At 40.3% G+C, this 19,082-nt stretch overlaps 2 protein-coding genes across 2 annotated transcripts in view; one reads left to right on the top strand and one right to left on the bottom strand.

Annotated features, from left to right (window-relative positions):
• The window catches only part of LOC121882371 (protein eva-1 homolog C), a 75,368-nt gene extending 61,352 nt beyond the window's left edge, over positions 1 to 14,016 (bottom strand). Inside the window, exon 1 of the mRNA XM_042390589.1 lies at positions 13,479 to 14,016. Within this exon, the coding sequence (XP_042246523.1) occupies positions 13,479 to 13,842 (364 nt within the window). The 5' untranslated portion in view covers positions 13,843 to 14,016. The remainder of the gene's footprint in view (positions 1 to 13,478) is intronic.
• Positions 14,017 to 15,433: 1,417 nt separating this feature from the next.
• Positions 15,434 to 18,829, top strand: mrpl19 (mitochondrial ribosomal protein L19). Its single transcript, XM_042390660.1, has 6 exons — positions 15,434 to 15,544; positions 15,756 to 15,879; positions 16,516 to 16,634; positions 17,014 to 17,148; positions 17,814 to 17,995; positions 18,286 to 18,829. Exons 1-6 carry the CDS (start codon positions 15,466 to 15,468, stop codon positions 18,520 to 18,522), a joined length of 876 nt encoding a protein of 291 aa, XP_042246594.1. The 5' UTR covers positions 15,434 to 15,465; the 3' UTR covers positions 18,523 to 18,829.
• The last annotated feature ends 253 nt before the right edge of the window (positions 18,830 to 19,082 follow it).

The raw sequence follows: 19,082 nt of genomic DNA, 5'->3' as shown, positions 1-19,082 counted from the left end.
TAGAGAGTGTCATCTAGCATATCTCTCCAGAATCTGGCATTGGGGTGAGATCTGATGACTGCACAAGCCATAGCATATGATTGGCATCATTTTAATCAAACCATTCAGTGACCTCTTGTGCCCTGTTCCTTTAATTTGTCACCTATCTGTGTATTGGAGTTGCACCAGAAAAACTGTTATACTGGACCTTTTTTCAGACTGATGGACTGACATAGAATAAAACCAAGGTAATGGTAAGTTTTAATGGGTTGATAGGCATTATCTGACTTAGCTGTGTATGCCTCCTCCCAAGAGACAAAACTGATACTGCTAATCTTTGATATAAGAATTACCAATTCTACATTTTCATAATAAATGTTGGATAACTATATGGTTAATATTATATTATTATAGGATTAAAATGAACTCATAACAGAGGCAAACTCTAGCCCCGGGATAATGAACTTGGGTTCGTTATGTCTAGTTATCTTGTGTTAAACACCAGGTTCGTATGTGAAAACTGTATCATACGAAATGACAGTATGATGTTTATTTTTGTTGGTGGAGATTTATCTGCCGGGCAAAAAAGACAAAGAAGGGGATTAAATGTAGAGAACTGGAGGGATGTCACATGCTAAGTCAGACACATATCAGGTGGGACAAGGAATTCATGCTCTGGAGGAGAACTTGAACACAACATGCTCCCCTTGCTTGTTCATATCCACACACATACACACACACGAGGAAACAAATCCACACTAAAGCATCAAGCTTACGCAGACAGTCAAAGGCCAACTCAGTGATGTTAGCAGCAAGGGAGGGGTTGATATTTCAGGTTACTGGTGTTAGCAAACTCCTACGAACAAAGGGTGGAACGCCACCTCTGTCTAAGCTCGTCCTGAGGGGGTCATCGGGTATAAAACATCTGCCACGCTTGGAAATGGCCGCACGGTTGGACAGTGGCCGCTAAGTCTCCCCTAGGGAGTCCCCAAAAACCAAACACTGGTCCCACCCATGCCCTCCCACGACCTCTGTTAGCACGTGCCTCTCCTTGTGACCCCTTGAGGTCGAAGGGCACTAGGTGAGAGGACACTTTTACTTTGAGTACGTGTGTTGTATGTTTCTTATGATTGGTGAGAGGGGATATGGGGGTGAGGGGTGAAAGAGTGAAGGGCATAGAGGTTCCGGGAACACCCTGCCTGGTGTTTGCATGCATGTCCAAACACCCAGAGAGAAAGAAGAGTGTGTGTGTGGCAGAAAGAAAAGACACAGAGGGACAGAGAAAGGGCCAAAGGAGGCAAGATTTGTCATTTTAATGGTCACTTTTATGGCCTGGGAGAGTTGGGTGGCAGCCAGTCTGTCCCATTACTGACCACAGTCCAGCAGACAGCAGACAGATGCATCAGTGTGTGAGCTTTATTGTCACAAAGGGAACGACAGATGTATCCTTCAGCAGTCATCGTCACCACAGCGGACTGGATTTAGGTGATTGTTGGGTGGAGCGATAGTAGCCTAGGGCTTAGAAAAGTGAGCTTGTGAGATAGAGAGGTCATCAAGGAAGGATCTCCTGTCACTCATTTTCTCCTCTGATGGGACACGTCAGAAACTAAAAAATTTGTAGCACTAATAGTTTCAATTTGGAGGAAAAAGCTCTAATCCCACTAAAAAACACATACATGGACATTACATCTTAGTTAAAGCAACAATATCAAAAATATAATAGGTAAAGAGGAGGTTGGGGTGGTGTAGGGAGCTACTGCAGCAAACCTGGTATGAGTTAATCTGCAATAAAGAGAAATGTCAGATTGAAATGGCCACACAGCACACCTGCATTAATTGGACGGTTGTGAATTAACTAGCAGCTGGTTCCAATTAACTAATGAAAGTAGGGTGTAAAGTGCTTTGCCCGAACTGACGCTACGCTTTATTAGTTGCACTAGGCAGCAATTAGGTGTGGAAGTGTGCAACTGTATGTCTGCATGAGCATCGTACTGGATACAATTATGGTTACTGTGCATCAAAAGTATTTTTCTTTTAGTTTTCTGTTGATGATATCGGTTCCTCAACATAGAAACACATTAGTCTCTTGGATAATTTATGTTGTGGTCATCAGTTTGAATTATTTGTACTTCATTTATTTTTTTTCAGTCTCTTCAGTAAACCAGATGTCTTTAAATACTACGATACCCATGAATCTCACCTGCCATTAATATGAAGAGGCAAGTAAGAGGCCTGAATTAGACCAGTAGCAGATTCAGATTAAAAAAAAACATTATGCCATAGTTGCCAAATTCTTCCAAAATTCACCCAGAATCCTAAAGTGAAAGAAATTACACTGTTGAATGTGTTTTCAAGTGTCTACAAAGCACAATCTTTACATTTCACTCACTGAAATACTTCTTGGTAGTCATTATTGACTTAAGAACCACATATTTTCTAATACAAGTGCTCACCTTAGTGCTCCATAGCCACATGTCACATTATTAATTCAGAAAATGAACAAGACCTCCAGTTCCACAAACGTAGACTCCCATAATAACTTAACAACTGATTTCTTTTCATTATGGCCTGTCTGCGTGCCAAGCATCACTGTGATCCAGTAGCCTCCCACCTGCTCCATCCGTTTCTGTCCTCCTCCATTTTTCTCAAAATCTACACCCCCTCCATAAAACATTAATCAGTTTTAATGCATTAACAGCAAGACAGCATACCTCTTTTCAAGGTTCAAGCATGCGCTGTAAAGAAAAGAGAGGTATTTCCTTAAAAAAAAAAGGGTGGGAGTGGGTGGGCACTGAAAGACTGAGCTTTTTGGGAATTAACAAGCTTAACACGGGGGCTGTTCTGTGAAAACAAGCAATAGAACAACTTCTGAGTAGCTGAGGGAGTGAAAAGCCATTTGCAGCATGTCCAAAGGGACTTAGCAGGGAGATCCTCTTCCATTTACAACAAACCCAGACTGATCTGCAGGAATGAGCAGACTAAATGTGAAAGCCTACTTTGCCTTGGTCATTCAGAGTATCACTGAGAGGAGAGTTTGTTTTCATAGCTACCAAGTGACTGGGGTCACCTTGGGTAGATGTTTTTGCCTGCTGAATGTACAGCCTCAACCTGTACAATGAAGTCAGCTGCTACTCATTCACTTCTTTCTATACCATTATTAATTATTAATCTATTGATTATTTAATCTGTATTCTAAAATTATAAAATCAATGACTTGCCCCTACTGAGCCCAATGTGTGATGCCTTAAAATTGCCCATCAATAGGAACAAAAACTTAAAATTACAATTGTGTAGAGCTGGACAATAGAACAGATTTATTGAATTACCTACAATATGGATATTCAGCCACAAGCGTTTGGTGTCAGTTGGGTGTTCTGTTGCTAGTAGCAACCACTACTGGCACAGTTTTATAGCACTTTAACTGACATTATGACAGTACAGTTTTGTCAGATATTTTGCAAAAATTCACAAGCATATTTTATCTATTCCCCATATGCCCTCGCTGGAGCATTATGACTCTATGGATGGCAATGTTGGTCGGTTGGCCCACCACTTTGGTCCAGAGAGAAGCATCTCTACAACTATTGGATGGATTGCCATGAAATGCTGAACATTACATTAATGGTCACCAAAGGATGAATTCTACCGACTTTGGTGATTCTCTGGAATTTCCTCTACCACCACCAGCAGGTCAAACTTTTTACTCAAAAAAATTGATTGGCGCATTTGGCATTGACATTCATAATCTATAAACAGTGTCTCCTGATGACTTTTGTAAACCAGACTTTTCCTCAAGTACCACTTTCAACAGTTGGTTGAAATTTGTGGTTTTAAGTGAAATGTCTCAACAACTTTTGGATGGATTTTCATGAAATTTGGTTGACATTCATTGGCTGTATAGATGTCAGCTGGTAAAATTCTGTTTGGCTATCTGTTATGTATTTTTCTCTTTTCACTTTTACTCTTGTGGAGTCTGTGTGTTATTAAATTTCTGTGTTGTATTTCCTATGGGGGACTTAATGTTGATTGTTCACTAGTGATACTTTGTTCCCTGCATGAGGGACAACTAATTTACAGTTAGTCTATGGTTGTATGAATCCAGTTTCATGGTAATGTTTTTCACAATACCTTTGTTCAAACCTTTGTTTATTACATCTCATGATATCTCTTATGATGTTTTCAGATTTGTAATCACCATCATAGAATTTGATGTCTCGCTGTTTTTATTGTTTCACAATTACTTGCAGTAAAAACAGGCCAATTACTGCCTTCAGCTTTTATGGGAAGTGTGTTTAGCTCATTGCATAGCTGAGCGCCTAGAGGCGAAATTTACTCATATTGCAATTTTCCAATAAATAACTATTTAGTGGCAATACTTCAAACAATAAATGACATATGACAAGGAGCTACAGACCATTATCTTTAACTTGTGATACTGTAATTAACAAAACAAGCATATTAAAAGTGAGCCAACATGGCAAATGAGCCAACTGATATAAATTGAGATATATCTCATTTTATAGCTCTAACCATAGCACTATTATATTGTGATGACGCATTGCTGGGAATGGAACCAATACAATCTAAGTTTGCGTGCAACAAATGGTTTCAACAGGGAAAAAAACAAGGGAAAATCTCTCTTGCTCCCTCCCCCCTTACCTGAGCTGGCCAGAGGGGCCAGTAAGCAACAGATTAGCAGTGCTTTGGGGAGCAGGCTGCTGTAGCGTGCTGTAATGCAGACTGTCAGTCCGACACAGTTGGGGGGCTACACAATGCCTCCTTGTTCAGACTGGCCCTTTTGCGCCCCACCTCTCTACCTCTCCTTCCCTCTCTGTCTCTCTCTTTCCCTTAAGGGGTTTTCATCAAACCATAAAAACTAATGTTCAAAAATGTTCTTTCACTCTACTTACTACACTAAAGAGAACATGACGGAAGCGAGGATCGAGGGATGGAGAAAGAACAAAAAGGAAGCCGGATCAAGGCAGACATGTTGACTCTTAAACCAAACATAAATCAGCTCCCAGGAAACAGAGAAAAAAGGAGACAGAGGGGAGGAGGAGGGGCATCAAAGCATGGTTCACATTCTCCAAGATGCAGGAGCAGAAAAGGTGTGCGTGCCGGGTTTTTGCATGTGCGTGTGTGTGTCGTGGGGTTGGGTTGAGAGCATAATTCAACAGCCAACACATAAGTGGGGTGGACATGAGGAGATAATTGCCGGTGCACACACCCACCAGACTCTTTCCCAACACTTGTTTCTGTTTTCCTACAGCTCCATTTCATCCTCAGACTGAATGGTGCAACCCTCTGTACTTGCAGCAGCAGGCATCCCTACTTATCTGATTCTCCATGTGCCTTTTGTTCACAAAATGAATAAGATTTTCTCGGTCTCAGTCTTTGTTCAAAATATGATAAACAAGTTTGCATTCTTAATTAATTACACAATTGTTGCCTAAACAGAGACAGCGGAGATGTTAGAATAGCTCGCTAACTGCAGCTGCATGCAGCAACACAGGAGTGTCACTGAAGAATCTTCTTCATACATTTCTCTATGTTTTCTTTGGGGCTCCTTATATACCTCCTCATGCAAGAGAGGGCAAGTGCAAACACACACACACACATCTACAATGTCTACATATACATCTTTACAGTTAAATGGTTAAGGAATTAGACGCCCCTCTCCTCTCCCCAATAACAGTTATTACCATAAAACCATCAAGCTCGACATCTGATTGGGCGATTTGGGTGGTTTAGGGGATTGACAGAAATCTATGCAAAATAATGATTATCATATTAAGGGCTGACTGGTTGAGCAGTGTTCTGGTGATTATAAGCCTTGATTAAGACATCCAGCCCGACATAGCTGGTAGTTAGACCTCCTTCTCAGCCTACGTTGGTAATTTAGAAAGCAGTCTGGGTTTAATTTGGGAGTTTCACCCCAAAATCAGGTATGAGACAGACACTGTTTAAAAAAGTGACACCTACTCTCACTCAAATTATAGTGATTTTTTTTTTTTTTTTTTACAGCAGCCAATGTAAGCCCTCAGTCAACACATGATAACGCTCTATTACAGTACAGTATATTGCTGAGACACTAAATGACGGACTTCAGACACTTCTCAAAATTTCATCATCACTGGCACACAAAACCATTCTCTGCAATAAACTTTCTACCATCTTATCCATTTTTTATCAAGTAACAACTAATTAATGAACAAAAGTTTGACTGTGAAAATCTAAGTAGTCGCGGTAGTTTTTTTACAGTCTATGCAAATACATTCCAATTTCTTCAACACTGATTGCAAAACAGTTTCTGTTTGTACGGCACAACATTATTGACATACCATATCTTAATTTAGTGTAATATATTGCCCCAACAGCAGCCAAATCGTTCATTAAGGATTACCTCAGTCAGGATGTGCTATCTTCCCACACATATTTTGGCAATGAGACAAAAAACAATTTTGATTGGTGCACCTTAAATTTCATCATATGCCAGGACTTGAATCAGTTGACTCAAAGCTCACCTTTGAGGCCACGTCTGCTTTGAACACATCTTCAAATTAATCATCTCAACACTTTTCCTCTCACTGCTCTGTCTTTTCTTCGGGAATTTCCTTTAGATCACTGCGGTTTCAGTATTTCAGAAAGCAGATTAGAAATTTGATATGCATATAGTATCAATTAATCCCTACAAAATGAAGCTATAACTTTAAAACTCCTCTATTTGTTGCAGTGTGATGTGGGATAATTGAATTTCCTCACACAGGCTTTAAAAAGAGCAGAGGGGGAAGAGTTGTTTCCTGTTATAAACACAGATCTCTCATCACCAACACAACTCTGTTGTTCCCCGACATGATGTCAAACTCTGCTTTATGTGTTTGTTTATGTGCTTATTGTATCCAGGGAGGAGGGTCTTACACAGTAATTCATGTCTTTCATCACGATCATGTTGTTCCAGGTCAGACTTCCACCTTAAATTACACATACACACACACATACAAACATCCCACACACAATGCCATAAAGGCATACGCTGGTACATGCATCCAAATGTTATCTCCTGTACATCTCCAAGCTGTCTGCACCCACAGGCTCTTAAGTCTCACATTTCCTTTAACTTGTTAAACTGTCTCGTTGGTACCAAACTTTTAAGATGGGTTTTTACACTGCTATATATAACTAGCATTGCTCAGCCACAAATGCTACATGTCACACGTGACACACAGCTACATGGCTGGATATGATGTTTCAAATCTCAGAAGTAAATTATTAGTATGTTGAGTAAGTACATTTCTTCTTCTGCACAAACTCTTCTTGTCTGATCTTCTGTAGAGCTGAGATTTAATAGCTGTTTCTATTTTGGATCCAGGTTGGTTAAAAAAACAACAAAACAGATTAATTAATCTCACACTGACATTCACAACACACTCTTATTGGATATTTTATCCTCTCTCACTTGCTTTTATTAGTGTTGAGCATTGCGCAAAACATCAACGTGGTCATTTAACTCCTTTGAAATGTAACTGAACTTAACTATGACGTTATCTGTAACTTTTGTGACATCATTGTTTGAAAGTAAAACCTGCAAGGATTTGAGTTCAATCAGCAGATTCCAAACTAGATTCGGATTTGATAAAAAGCTATATTAAAATCCTACTGAATCCTGTCTCTGAGCATTTAGGCAGATTTAACAGATGATATCAGTAAGCAATTCTAGTTTAAACCTGAACTGTAATGTTATAAACGTCCTCCTTGACACCCAACAGCTTTGTGTGTTTTGATACCATCCACCGATGAATCAAAATCCTTTACAATTTACTCCTTTGGGAACCTCATTCAAAGAAACTTCCCTTTGAAGAGACGCACCCCTTCTCTACTCATTTAAAGAGAAAAGCAGCCTTATGCCAGGCCCTTGCTGTCCGCCTAGCCGCTTGCCTCCACGGAAAGTAGACAAAACAAGTGGGAGGTAGGATTTGTTTAGACAGAGCTCACCTGGCGCACACAGACATAGAAACAGTGATCAGGCAAGCCCTGGGGAGGAGTAGAGGCGAGGAGGCGGGGAAGAGAAGCAGGGTTGGTGGGGAAAGAGGCAGGGGAGCTGATGAGTGTGGGAATGGGGGAAGGGAAGTGAAGGGAAGGGAAAGGGGAGCTGTGCAGAGAGAGAGCGTGGGGTTCAATGTACTACTCTTATCCAGGGCCACTCAAAAATCAGAGCGGATTAAGATTTGAGGGGCCTCAATTAGCGCTCAGCAATGAGTGGAGGGGTGTGTTTGTGTGTATGTGTGTGTGTAGAGGTGGGCAGGGTAAAGGTTAGAGGTAGCCTAATCCAGGAGTTGCCCATATGGGTAATAGCAGAGGCGGATTTGTGTGTCTGTGTAAGTGTCAGCTACAGTGTCATACAACTTAGAGCACTTGCCCATGATGAAGTGATCAGCTGATCTGTCACCTAGGAGGGATAGAGTTCCCCTGTCGCTACCCTGGGTTTACTCTTTCTACATGCAAGTTAAAACTGTTGACAGTTAAAGAATAAGTCTGGTGACATTCTGTATTTCTCTTACTCAACAAATCCCATGAAAAGGTCAAAACTAACAATGACCTGACCCTGCCTGTGTATCCAAAGCCTGGTACAGGTTTTTCCTCTGTGCCATTGTTCAAAATTCATTGTTCAATGTCCAAAAACTGTTAAAAACACATCAGTGAGATACACCATTATACTGGATGACATATTCCACCATTATAATGAACATGGGCACTGCAGTTCATTTTGAGTCGACCCCACAAACACAACTGTGCACTATTTAATCATTAAGTAATGTTTGCTAAAAAGTACAGTGCCTTGCTGTTTTTAGGAAATCACTTCTTCAAAATATACACTGTACAATACCGTTTTAAAGATTTCTGTCTTGAGTAGGAATGAACGGGCTTGGGGCTGAAAGTATAAGATCACTGGGAAGTCTGAAAGTACTGAGAGATGGAGAAAACATATTGTTGGTTTTGGTCTTTTCATGAAATGTGTTGACAGTAAGAAAAATATAGAATATCACCAGCGTTATCCTTTAATGGCAGAAACCACACAACAAAATATGCTTTTTCTTATGATTATAAAGCCGTATTGTAGGAATGACTAAAAGCTGGAAGAACCCCTTTGAAGTAGGGCATCATTATTATGCTGTAAATGATTACCAAAATCATGTATTGCTCAATAAGGAAATGATTGACAGGAAAAGGAAATGATCATTTATTACAATTATCCATCTTTCGGAATGTAGGTTTACCACACTTGAACACTTTAAAATGACAGAAAACAGCCATATCTACATTAAATACAGATAGAGTATAGATCAGTGTTTCCCCTATAATTGTACAGCCCTGGCAGGCTGCCAGTCCAATGAGAACCCCCACCAAGCCAAAAAAAAAAATTTCTTAGTGCCATAAATAACGCCAAATATCCATTAATTTGGAAATCAATAAGATTTGGGGGGTTCTGTGCGGCGCTGTTCCAAAACATGAGTCAACCTCTGTGTCGTTGCCTGGGAAACTCTTCGTAGCATAGCTCCTATAAGGAATAGGGCAGTGCGTAATGTGTGTGCGTAGCAAGTGAGTGATTGAGCGAGTGTGAGCGGCAGAAAAGTGACGGTGAATGCGAGCGGAGCAGAGGAAAATGTTAGCATTAAGTTGTCAATCTGACAGTAAATGTACAGTACAGGCTACAGTGTGTCAGTTAATAAATGCTGCAGCTTCTCAAGGCCAAGAAAAGCCTCATCTGTTGTTTCTCCAACTGCAGGAAAAGTGAAGGGGGTTAGCCCTGAAGTTAGCAACAATGGGTTAGCCTAACCTGATGACACTAAACAGAGAACGGAGAAATGTGTGGCTGCTGAGTCTCTCCCGAGTTTTGCTCAGCTCATCCCCATCACCCCCACCTCCCACCCCGAGACCACCGTCACCCCAAAGCAGTCAACCTAGGGGAAACACTGTAGATTATAATAATGTTTCAAATAGGGCTGAAAGTAATGATTGCTTTTATTAATTAATTAATATGCCTAGTATTTTCTTGATTAATCATTTTTGTCTTCAATAGTCTTGTTTTGTCCAACCGACCAACATCCAAAACACAAAGTATTCACTTCTGTCATGTAAAACTAAGAAAAGCATCAAATCTTCACATTTGAGAAGCTGAAAGGATTTCTGGCATTTTTGATTTAAAAAAGTGACTAAGACAATTATTCAAGGAATCAACCAATCATTGCAGCATAGCACAGTTACTAAAAGATCAGAATCTCAAAATGCAAAACATCACGATTGTGCCTGATTAGATTAAATAAATCATGTGAGCACAGTTATAATATGGTTCATTTTGAGGCCTGACCTTGATGTTATCCAAACACCTTTATCCTCTTTTGAAGTGAATCAAAATTCATGACTTGAAAAAAACTCTGTTGACTTACTGTCTATATTTCTTGACTGTGGTCAACATGTGTGATGAGGTTCGACAGGGGGAACAAAGAGCAAGATGGATGATAACTCCCCCTAACCACACACTCACACAGTTACTATGGGTTGACCTCAGTTGACCTCTTGGCCCCTCAACAGCCTCACATCCCATTGACTAGGATTAAATAGGTTTTTGCCTGCAGGATTTTATGACAGAGAGAGAGAAGTAACCCTTTGACAGTGTCAGAGAGATTTCAGCCATCAATAGGTCCATCAAACCAATGATGGTTTTTTGTTTGAAATGCCAACAGATCAAGTGAGTAATGCTCATCTGAAAGGCCCAGTTGCGGCAAATGCGTAATTCCTGTCATTGTTTTAACCTTTTTCCAAATAGTCCAGCATTCATAGTTTCCTTTTCTTCCATAATGATGTGTTGACAAGAATGGTAACCTGTTCTCTGCCCATGTCAGCTGATAACAGCATCCAACACGGGACAGAAACGCAGTAATAACAGCTAGTACTCATGTGACACTCCTGTAGCACTACCTCAGGAAGACAGACCTTCCTTTTATGGCACAAAGCAAAGGAAAAAATTAGTTTGTAGTCATAAATATGTGTTTATTTTGTGGTGCAATGTTGTCCAAATTTTTGCATCCAAAAATAGATGATTTGCTGCTAGCTGTCCAATAAAGAACACATGCATTAAACAGACATGAGTAAACCTGAGAAAATACATAAAAGGAGACAAAATGATTATAGATTAAGTTCTATGAGTTGTTGGTTGAGAAACATGCTAAAAAAAAATCAACAGCAGAGCATCGATAACTTGTAAGACAAAGACTGTTAATTAGCTACATCCTTAACTTGCTACCCCTGTTAGCCTAGGGGGTTGCTCGGGCTCACTCCACACCTCTAATTAGCTGCTCAGGCAGCTGTATAATAGAAGATGATAACAGGGGGAGAGACAGAATTAAATTACCCACCAACATATTTGTTTCCATTTCAGCAGTGGGCTCAAAGCCGCCGAAGAAATATGAAACTGCCATTACCCCAGTTTGTCGACAAACGATGCAAATGTAAGATGAACCACTAGGAAGCGTCCGCTAAAAATAACATGTTATAAAATTAAATCAACTTTTACTACATAAGCATTCTTTTGGATATCAACAGTTAGCTGCCGCAGGTTAGTTCACCCTCAGTGAGTGACTGTGGTCCACTGATGAGACCGGATTGTTCACCATCACTGACTCAACCATATGACCGATAGAGGTCTGACTGACAGATGTTAGATATACTTCTGTCACTCTGCAGCCTGGCAGCACCTGTCAATCAAAGCCTCAGTCTCTGGGGGAGACTCCAGCTGGTCAAGAATGCAAGGCCTGAAGGATTTCTTTGTCCCTGAGGTATTCCGAGGCAGTCCCCTTTCTCATTTCATTCACAGCGATGCTTGGTCAGCATTTCTGTAAAAGCATGTTGCACAAAGCCCCAGCAAGCAAACAAAATTGCATCTGGGCAGTCAACGCCAGCGTCTCTGCAGGGTCTATAGACAAAAAAGGTAATGCAAAGGAAGAGCCCAACATGACAGCAGTGTTTCCCCCCCACCCCCTTAAGCAGCAAAATAATCAATGGGCGACTGAAAAGTAAAAGTTTCAGTGGCAGGACATGTTGCATCAAAGCTGAGATTTCAACAAATTAACTCCTGTCTGCGACATAGTATTTGAATAATCGTGTTTAAGCCAGAGTATTGGTAAATCTACTCCAAGCAGCGGAAATCTGGAATCAGCTGGTCTTAAGAGTTTTTTTCCTCCTCTTGCTTAATTAATCACCATTTGATCTTCTCAATCGTATTATTTATGGAAAAAAAAAACCAACAACCACAGACACATGTAGGACAATTACAAAAATAAACCCCTGTTAACAGCTTTCACAACACCCTGATCTTTAGCAGCTCATTAGGCAGTCACATGGACACATGCACACACAATCATACACAGAGGGCATGTTACATACATCTGCTCCTTAGCACCTTTCCCCCAATGGTGTTAGTCTGCTCGTTTCCAACCATTAGACCCATTAGAGGCCAATTAACACCAACACAAAGCTCCCTTCCTGTTTTACGGCACTGTAAACAAAACCTGCAGGCTTGCCTTGGGCTCAGCACAGCTCAATAGCCTATAATGCAACACAGAATAACTCATTAGTTTCCACTAATACTTCATATGCCTTTTCCTAGCAGACATAAAAGCCTACAGATTCCGTCACACTGTTTGGCTCATAAACCTCAGGTAATTGGCAGGTTCAAGCACTAATATGAGCACTTGGTGTTGACTTTCCAACTGATTCTATATGAAGCAAAGAAAATCATAAAATCTGCTCAATGGTCGGCATCTGCTTTCTTCTCTGAGCTGTAAATCTGTAGCAAAGGAGAACACTTGGTCTAGACAATAGTTCTCATCTAGTGACACATTAACCACATTATTCTGTTTATCTCAGTTGCATCAATGGGATATGTGTTGCAAATCTTTGCTGTACTGACATATTAACCCTTAATCCCTGCAGCCACACGGCTCTGGTAAAGGGGAACCTGTTTGTTTGAAGTGCCTTATGTGGGTCACTCTTCTCAAACGGTGTCAAAATTGGCCAAAAGATAAGCGCAATACGGGTCTTTTCCGCATGTTTAAGTTGTGTTCCAGTCGGTTTATGAAGCAAACATTTGAGTGTGCATGCTGCAGCACGCCAGAGGCACGGGAAGCTGATGCGACGCACTGAAATCAAGGCTCCCATTTCTTCTAGGAGTTACTCAACAGTTAAAAACATGCGCAATGACTTAATCCTTGAGTGTTTTTCACCTGCTAGGTTATTAAGTTAGTTGGTGGGTTACGCTTCAGCTGAGATATGGCAATTATACACCCCCATAACCGGAAAATGGGATGATAAACTGTAGTCACAAGCAACACACGCAGAATAAAATGGGTGCTGATCTGTCCAATCGTTGCTTTTAAAAACCCGGGGTCAAGTTTTAGTTTATTTTGTAAACAACAGACGAACACATCAAATTGATTCCCAACCTGAAAAGTCTGTAGAGCCCTTGGTGAAGTCGCACAGGACGGTCAGACACGTTATTCCCAACAGGAGCGCATAACTGAGGGCTGAGACAGTTCCATCTGAGAAGAACATCCTTGAAGCCTCAAAATTTGTGAGTTTCTCCGTAGCATTAGAAAGTCTAACAGCAGCAGCAGCAGCAGCATTGAGTTTCAGGCTGTGCGTCGCATGCAGGAGATGTGCGCACCCATGTCTTCCCTCATCCTCCCACCACACTGCTGTGAGACCGAGGCTCCTCCGGGCTAAGGCAGTGCACGGCTCTGTGTGCATTTCCAACTGCGTGCTGTGTTGAGGAGGAAGCCCACCTGGAGGACCGTCACTCCCCTGCATGGTCTCAAAGACCCAGAGTTCCCTACCAGTCACAGGCAGGGGCAGCGAGTCTATATTGTGTTATTTATACCTGTAGGCTGTCTGTGACCACTGAGAAATGATTTGCTTTTGTTTAGTACAGTGTTTGTTTGACTTATTGAACCTAAAGTAGTGGAATGTAACTAAGTACATTTACACAAGTACCGTAGCCTACTTAGGTACTGTTTGGAGGTACTTTTACTTTAATAGTACTTTCATTTTGTGCTATATTTCTTTTTTTTTTTTTTTACATTTATTTGACAGATACTAGTTAATTTGAAGATTAAGATTTCACATAAAAGTACAATATCAGCTTATGAAATATGATGCATTCTTGTAAATTAAAATCCTCAACAGTATAACCTATACACTTGTTAAAATGATCTCTACCTCAACCAGCTAAAGCATTAAAATCTTGCTTTTACAGTAATGTCTCAGCAATTTTAATCCAACAGGGGTCATTATGTACCCCAATAAATACTTTTTCTTTTGAAACTTTAAGTACATTTTGCCGCTAATACTTTTGTTGTAGTCCTGTGGAAAATTATGGATGCAAGACTTTGATTCTAATGGAGTATTTTTATAGTGTGGTATTGGTACTTTTAATGAAGAAAAGGATCTTGATACTTCATACTTCTTCCACCATTGTTGAATAATGTTTGGTTGATAACATACAGGCAATTAATAGCCTATATAAATGCTAACATTATACAATCATAATGTAGGTATTTATATATGATGATGGGTACATAGTAGGTAGTAGGTACAGAAACAAATATGGAAGATAAGGTCATTTTTTGACACGGTTGTCATCATTGTCAACAGGAATAGCCCTTGAAGTATGATCATCTTCATTACCATCCTCATCATCCTCATCATCATCATCATCATTATCATCAGACACACTACCAACAACACCAACATAAGCTTTATAGGCAATAAGTGAATGCTGCACTTTTCTCACTAATCAGCAGAATGTCTCATGGTGAAAGCAACAGTCGTGTAAATCACACAGGCAGGTCGGGTATGGCTCTCATACTAGCTCTCAATAAGTGGAGCCTTTCATGTAATTTCATTTTTAATTTAATTTAATAATTAATAATAATACCTATTAATATTGCATTTGGTTTTAATAATCTTTATGCTGTTTTAATTGGGGGTATATGTGCGGTAGCTGGGGGGCAGGGTTAGTGCTGTAATTGTATTTATGTACAGTATGCATGTATGTGAAAGCATGTGTACACATTTATGTTCTTGACATAGACCCCAGGAAGAGTGGTTGTTGCCTTGGTAACAACTAATGGGGATCCAAATAAACAATAAAATAAATATCAATAAACAGTTATCGATATATTTCAATTATTTAAAATATTTTTTTTAATTAAATGTACGTTTTTTAGGTGCTTGTTTCTATTTTTCCCTCTACATTTCAAGCAGAATTGAGCGCTTGAAACAGCATCAAAAGCGAGCATGTTTTACAAACAGAACACTTGCGCCATCCTGAGGACAATCTGTTCAACTGCGGAGTCAGGCAAATCGCGTTTCACATATGTTTGCCCTACACGGCTTCCGTACAAGTTCCCATGTGATAACAGAAGGTCAATCATGGCAGCCTGCACCAAAGGGCTCGACAAATGTATCTTTTCCTTAAGGTTATTACGAAGTATCCAGCTCCAAAATGAACGTAAGTACAAGCTTTCCGTTGACCGTTAAATTAGACAGTTTACTGTCGGTTTACGAAAAGATGCAAGTAATGTTTCTCCTTGCGAGATAACTGTATGCTAAATTGTTAGCTAGTCATGATTCAGCCTAGTAGCGCCTAACGACCACCCCAACTTCACCTTACATATGGAAACATTTGTGAATCGTCGTAATATATTTTTTGTTATTTCCAGGGTTCCTGTCCACGTCTCTGTGTCGTCTTGCTGCGGGGAAAGACGGCGAGCAGCCACCTAAATTCACTCCTCCATCTAAACCTGTCATCATAGATAAAACACAGACTGTGGCATCTCTGCGAAAGTAAGTTATGTTTCTCTGTAAAAAGGGATTTAGTTAGCGGTCTCTGACACACAGACACATACAAATTTAACATACTGTAGATCAGTGAAGGCAATTAGCGGCCCTGGATAAAAAAATATTTGGCCCTCTGATGAAAGCTTTGATTTTAATAGTTTATATCACATCTTTTACATGTTTTTTTTTCTTCACAAGTTTGCTGTAACTATAGATACCTTGTTACATCTATACATTTATCCCCCACACCCTATATCTTTGGTTGCTATCTGAACAATGTGCTTAAATTGAACCTACCAGAAATTAATGTTTAATGTGTGAATTCTAACAACTGTTTTAATTCCAGAAGTTTAAACTATATAACCATAACAGATTTTTTATTATAAACATAAATGGTTGGCAGACAGTCATGGTGTGTTGATGCCATCTATTCCCCTTCAGATACAATCCCTACTCTTACAAATCTATTTAATTCTTAAATAAATAAATTTAAAAACAAACAAACATGTAAGCCTGTGTTTACCCTGCACCGGCTAACAGCTCCCCAATGAAAAATCCTGAAAATACTGGCCCATGGTCAAACCTAATTGCTGATCCCCGCCGGAGGTTTTAACGTGTTGTCCGCTCGTCTCTCCCTCCCAGGTTTCTGAGCCCAGAGTTCATCCCTCCCCGGCAGAGAACAGACCCTTTAAAGTTTTCCATCGAGCGGAAAGACATGATACGCAGGAGGAATGTGCTTGACATCCCTGAATTCTACGTAGGTAAGAAACCAGTTGAAATACTCACCACAGCAGGTAGCTACATTCCCACTGCCAGGTGGGATTTGGCATTTAGGATTACCAAAGCGATTTCCCCTCTTTCAGGGTTTATTAAAGCAGTTTACTCTATTCTGATGAGAAATACACGCACCAAGCACTTTATTAGGAACACAGGGTGCAATCTAATGCAATCCAATGCATGGTCTGTGATTTGTTTCCCCATATGATTCCCCTACAAACATTTGGCAGGGCCCTTTTAGCCAGGCCTTTGCCGTCTGTGGAAATCCACAGTAACTCAGACATGCAAAATCAACGTCCTATTTCAATTTTTTCTTTTAAAAAGTTGCACTGTTCTCTTATCCTCCTCCTCCTTCTTTTTAAGGGAGCATCCTGGCTGTGACCATGGCTGACCCCAATGCCAGTGGGAAAACGAACCGCTTTGTTGGCATCTGTATCCAGAGGGGTGGAAAGGGACTGGGAGCCACGTTCATTCTGAGGAACATCATCGATAACCAAGGTGACGTTATTAGTTTTCTCTCTAAGCACAGGTCTACTAAATATGAGTAACAAGCATTGTCTCATGGTTCCAGTACGGGCGTGAATAAATATTATGTTAAATCCCACTGATATTTTCCCATAGCTTCATTTAAATTGCATTACTGTGTAGCTTTTGACTATGCTGCTCCATTTGAAGCCCTTTCTCCATTTGTGTTGGTCTTATTGTTTTGTGTTCTGTTTATAAAATACATAATGTATATGAGCTTGACAAATGTATTATTATTCTCTGTTTTTCTGTTTATCTTCCTCTTTTCTTTTTCTGCATTCTTCTGTGTGTGCTGTAATGCACTTTAGATCAGCAGTGTTGTGTGTGAAGTACTATATAAATAAAGCTGATTTGAGTTCTAAAAGGGCTGACATAAAAGATGACATAATCTGCCCATGCACTGAAAAAGTATGAGTATCTAACATATTACATAACAGCGACAGAGGTATGAATAATAAACCTTAACACTTGTTTAACTGAGAGCGTGTTCTTTTTAAGATCTGAGGGTTACTCTTTCAGGGCTTATCTTTTATTTCCACATCTAGAATTTTCATATTAGTGCAAGAGGTGAAGCGGGTAGCCGTCACTTTAAACACAAGCTTTAATCATGTATTTCTGTGTGTGTATGTATGGCGCAGGTGTAGAGATCTGCTACGAGCTGTACAGCCCACGTATTCAAAACATTCAGGTGCTGAAGTTGGAGAAGAGGTTGGATGACAACCTGATGTACCTGAGAGATGCTTTGTCTGAGTACAGCACTGTGGACCCAGACATGAAGCCTGTGCCCTTCTCCCCTACTGGAGAGGTGCCAGTCAACAAGGTGAGACTACAGTTAATGCTGTCTTCGATAATATTACTTTGTTTTGTTTTTGTATTAATGACTGTATTATAATTACTTGTAGCAGTGATGCAAAATAGGCATTTTGAGGGTATTTGAGTCCAAAAAGCCTTGCAGTATCATTAGTGTCCTAGGATCTAAATCTCTAACTGTGGCAGTGTTTGCACCTTGCTACAGAACACAACAAAAGAAGCTGATGTTTTAAAAGGAAATGTAATGAAAAACACAACATTCACATTTATAATGAAAGAGCATCTCTGTCCGTTCACCAGCTCAAAGTAAAGATGCGTCCAAAGCCTTGGTCCAAACGCTGGGAGCGGCCCAAGTTCAACATCCAGGGAATACGCTTCGACCTCTGCCTGACCCCGGAGAAGATGGAGCACGCCCAGAAGTGGGCAGAGCCTTGGCGGGAATACGACATGCTGAAGGAGTACGACACCTCCAAACTGGAAGAGCAGATCCTTCGTGAGGTCCAGCAGGGGATGAACAAGTCAGGGGGAGCCTCTTAAAATGTTGTTCGCTTTTACCATCAAGACAAACTTTTCCAGGAACGGGGAATGACTGAATTATTGGATGTTTGCATGGATGTGCAACACCTCACTGTCACAGTTCATCCAGATGGTTTACCGCAGCTACACCAGTGCAAGTGGAAACTGGTGCCATGTTCCGAGGAGTCCTGCCTTCTTTTTTTGTCTTGTCCATCAGTCTACTGTACAGTATAAGAGTTCTTTCAATGTCACAGTTCTTAGGTGTGACATCAATCATGATGCATATCCATGAAGTGGTTTCTATAATAAATATTATTAAACCTTCCAAGCTGCTTTTGAAATATATTATGCTCTTCCAATCATATGGGTGACTGAGTATTATAGCTTCACAATATTTCAGGTCTGTCTTAAAACAACAGTCAGGTGCCCAAATGAACACTTGCTTGCTGTAATCATTGCTCCTGTACATACTGACCATTAGGAGATCCACTCCAAATGTATTTACAATGTAAGTGATGGGGGGGCAAAACACACAGTCCTCTATTTGAGCTAAAATGTATTTAAAAGTTATCTGAAGTTAA

This window comes from Thunnus maccoyii, chromosome 17 (assembly GCF_910596095.1).
Source record: "Thunnus maccoyii chromosome 17, fThuMac1.1, whole genome shotgun sequence".
Taxonomy (NCBI): domain Eukaryota; kingdom Metazoa; phylum Chordata; class Actinopteri; order Scombriformes; family Scombridae; genus Thunnus; species Thunnus maccoyii.
This window is presented reverse-complemented; position numbering and strand designations above follow the sequence as displayed.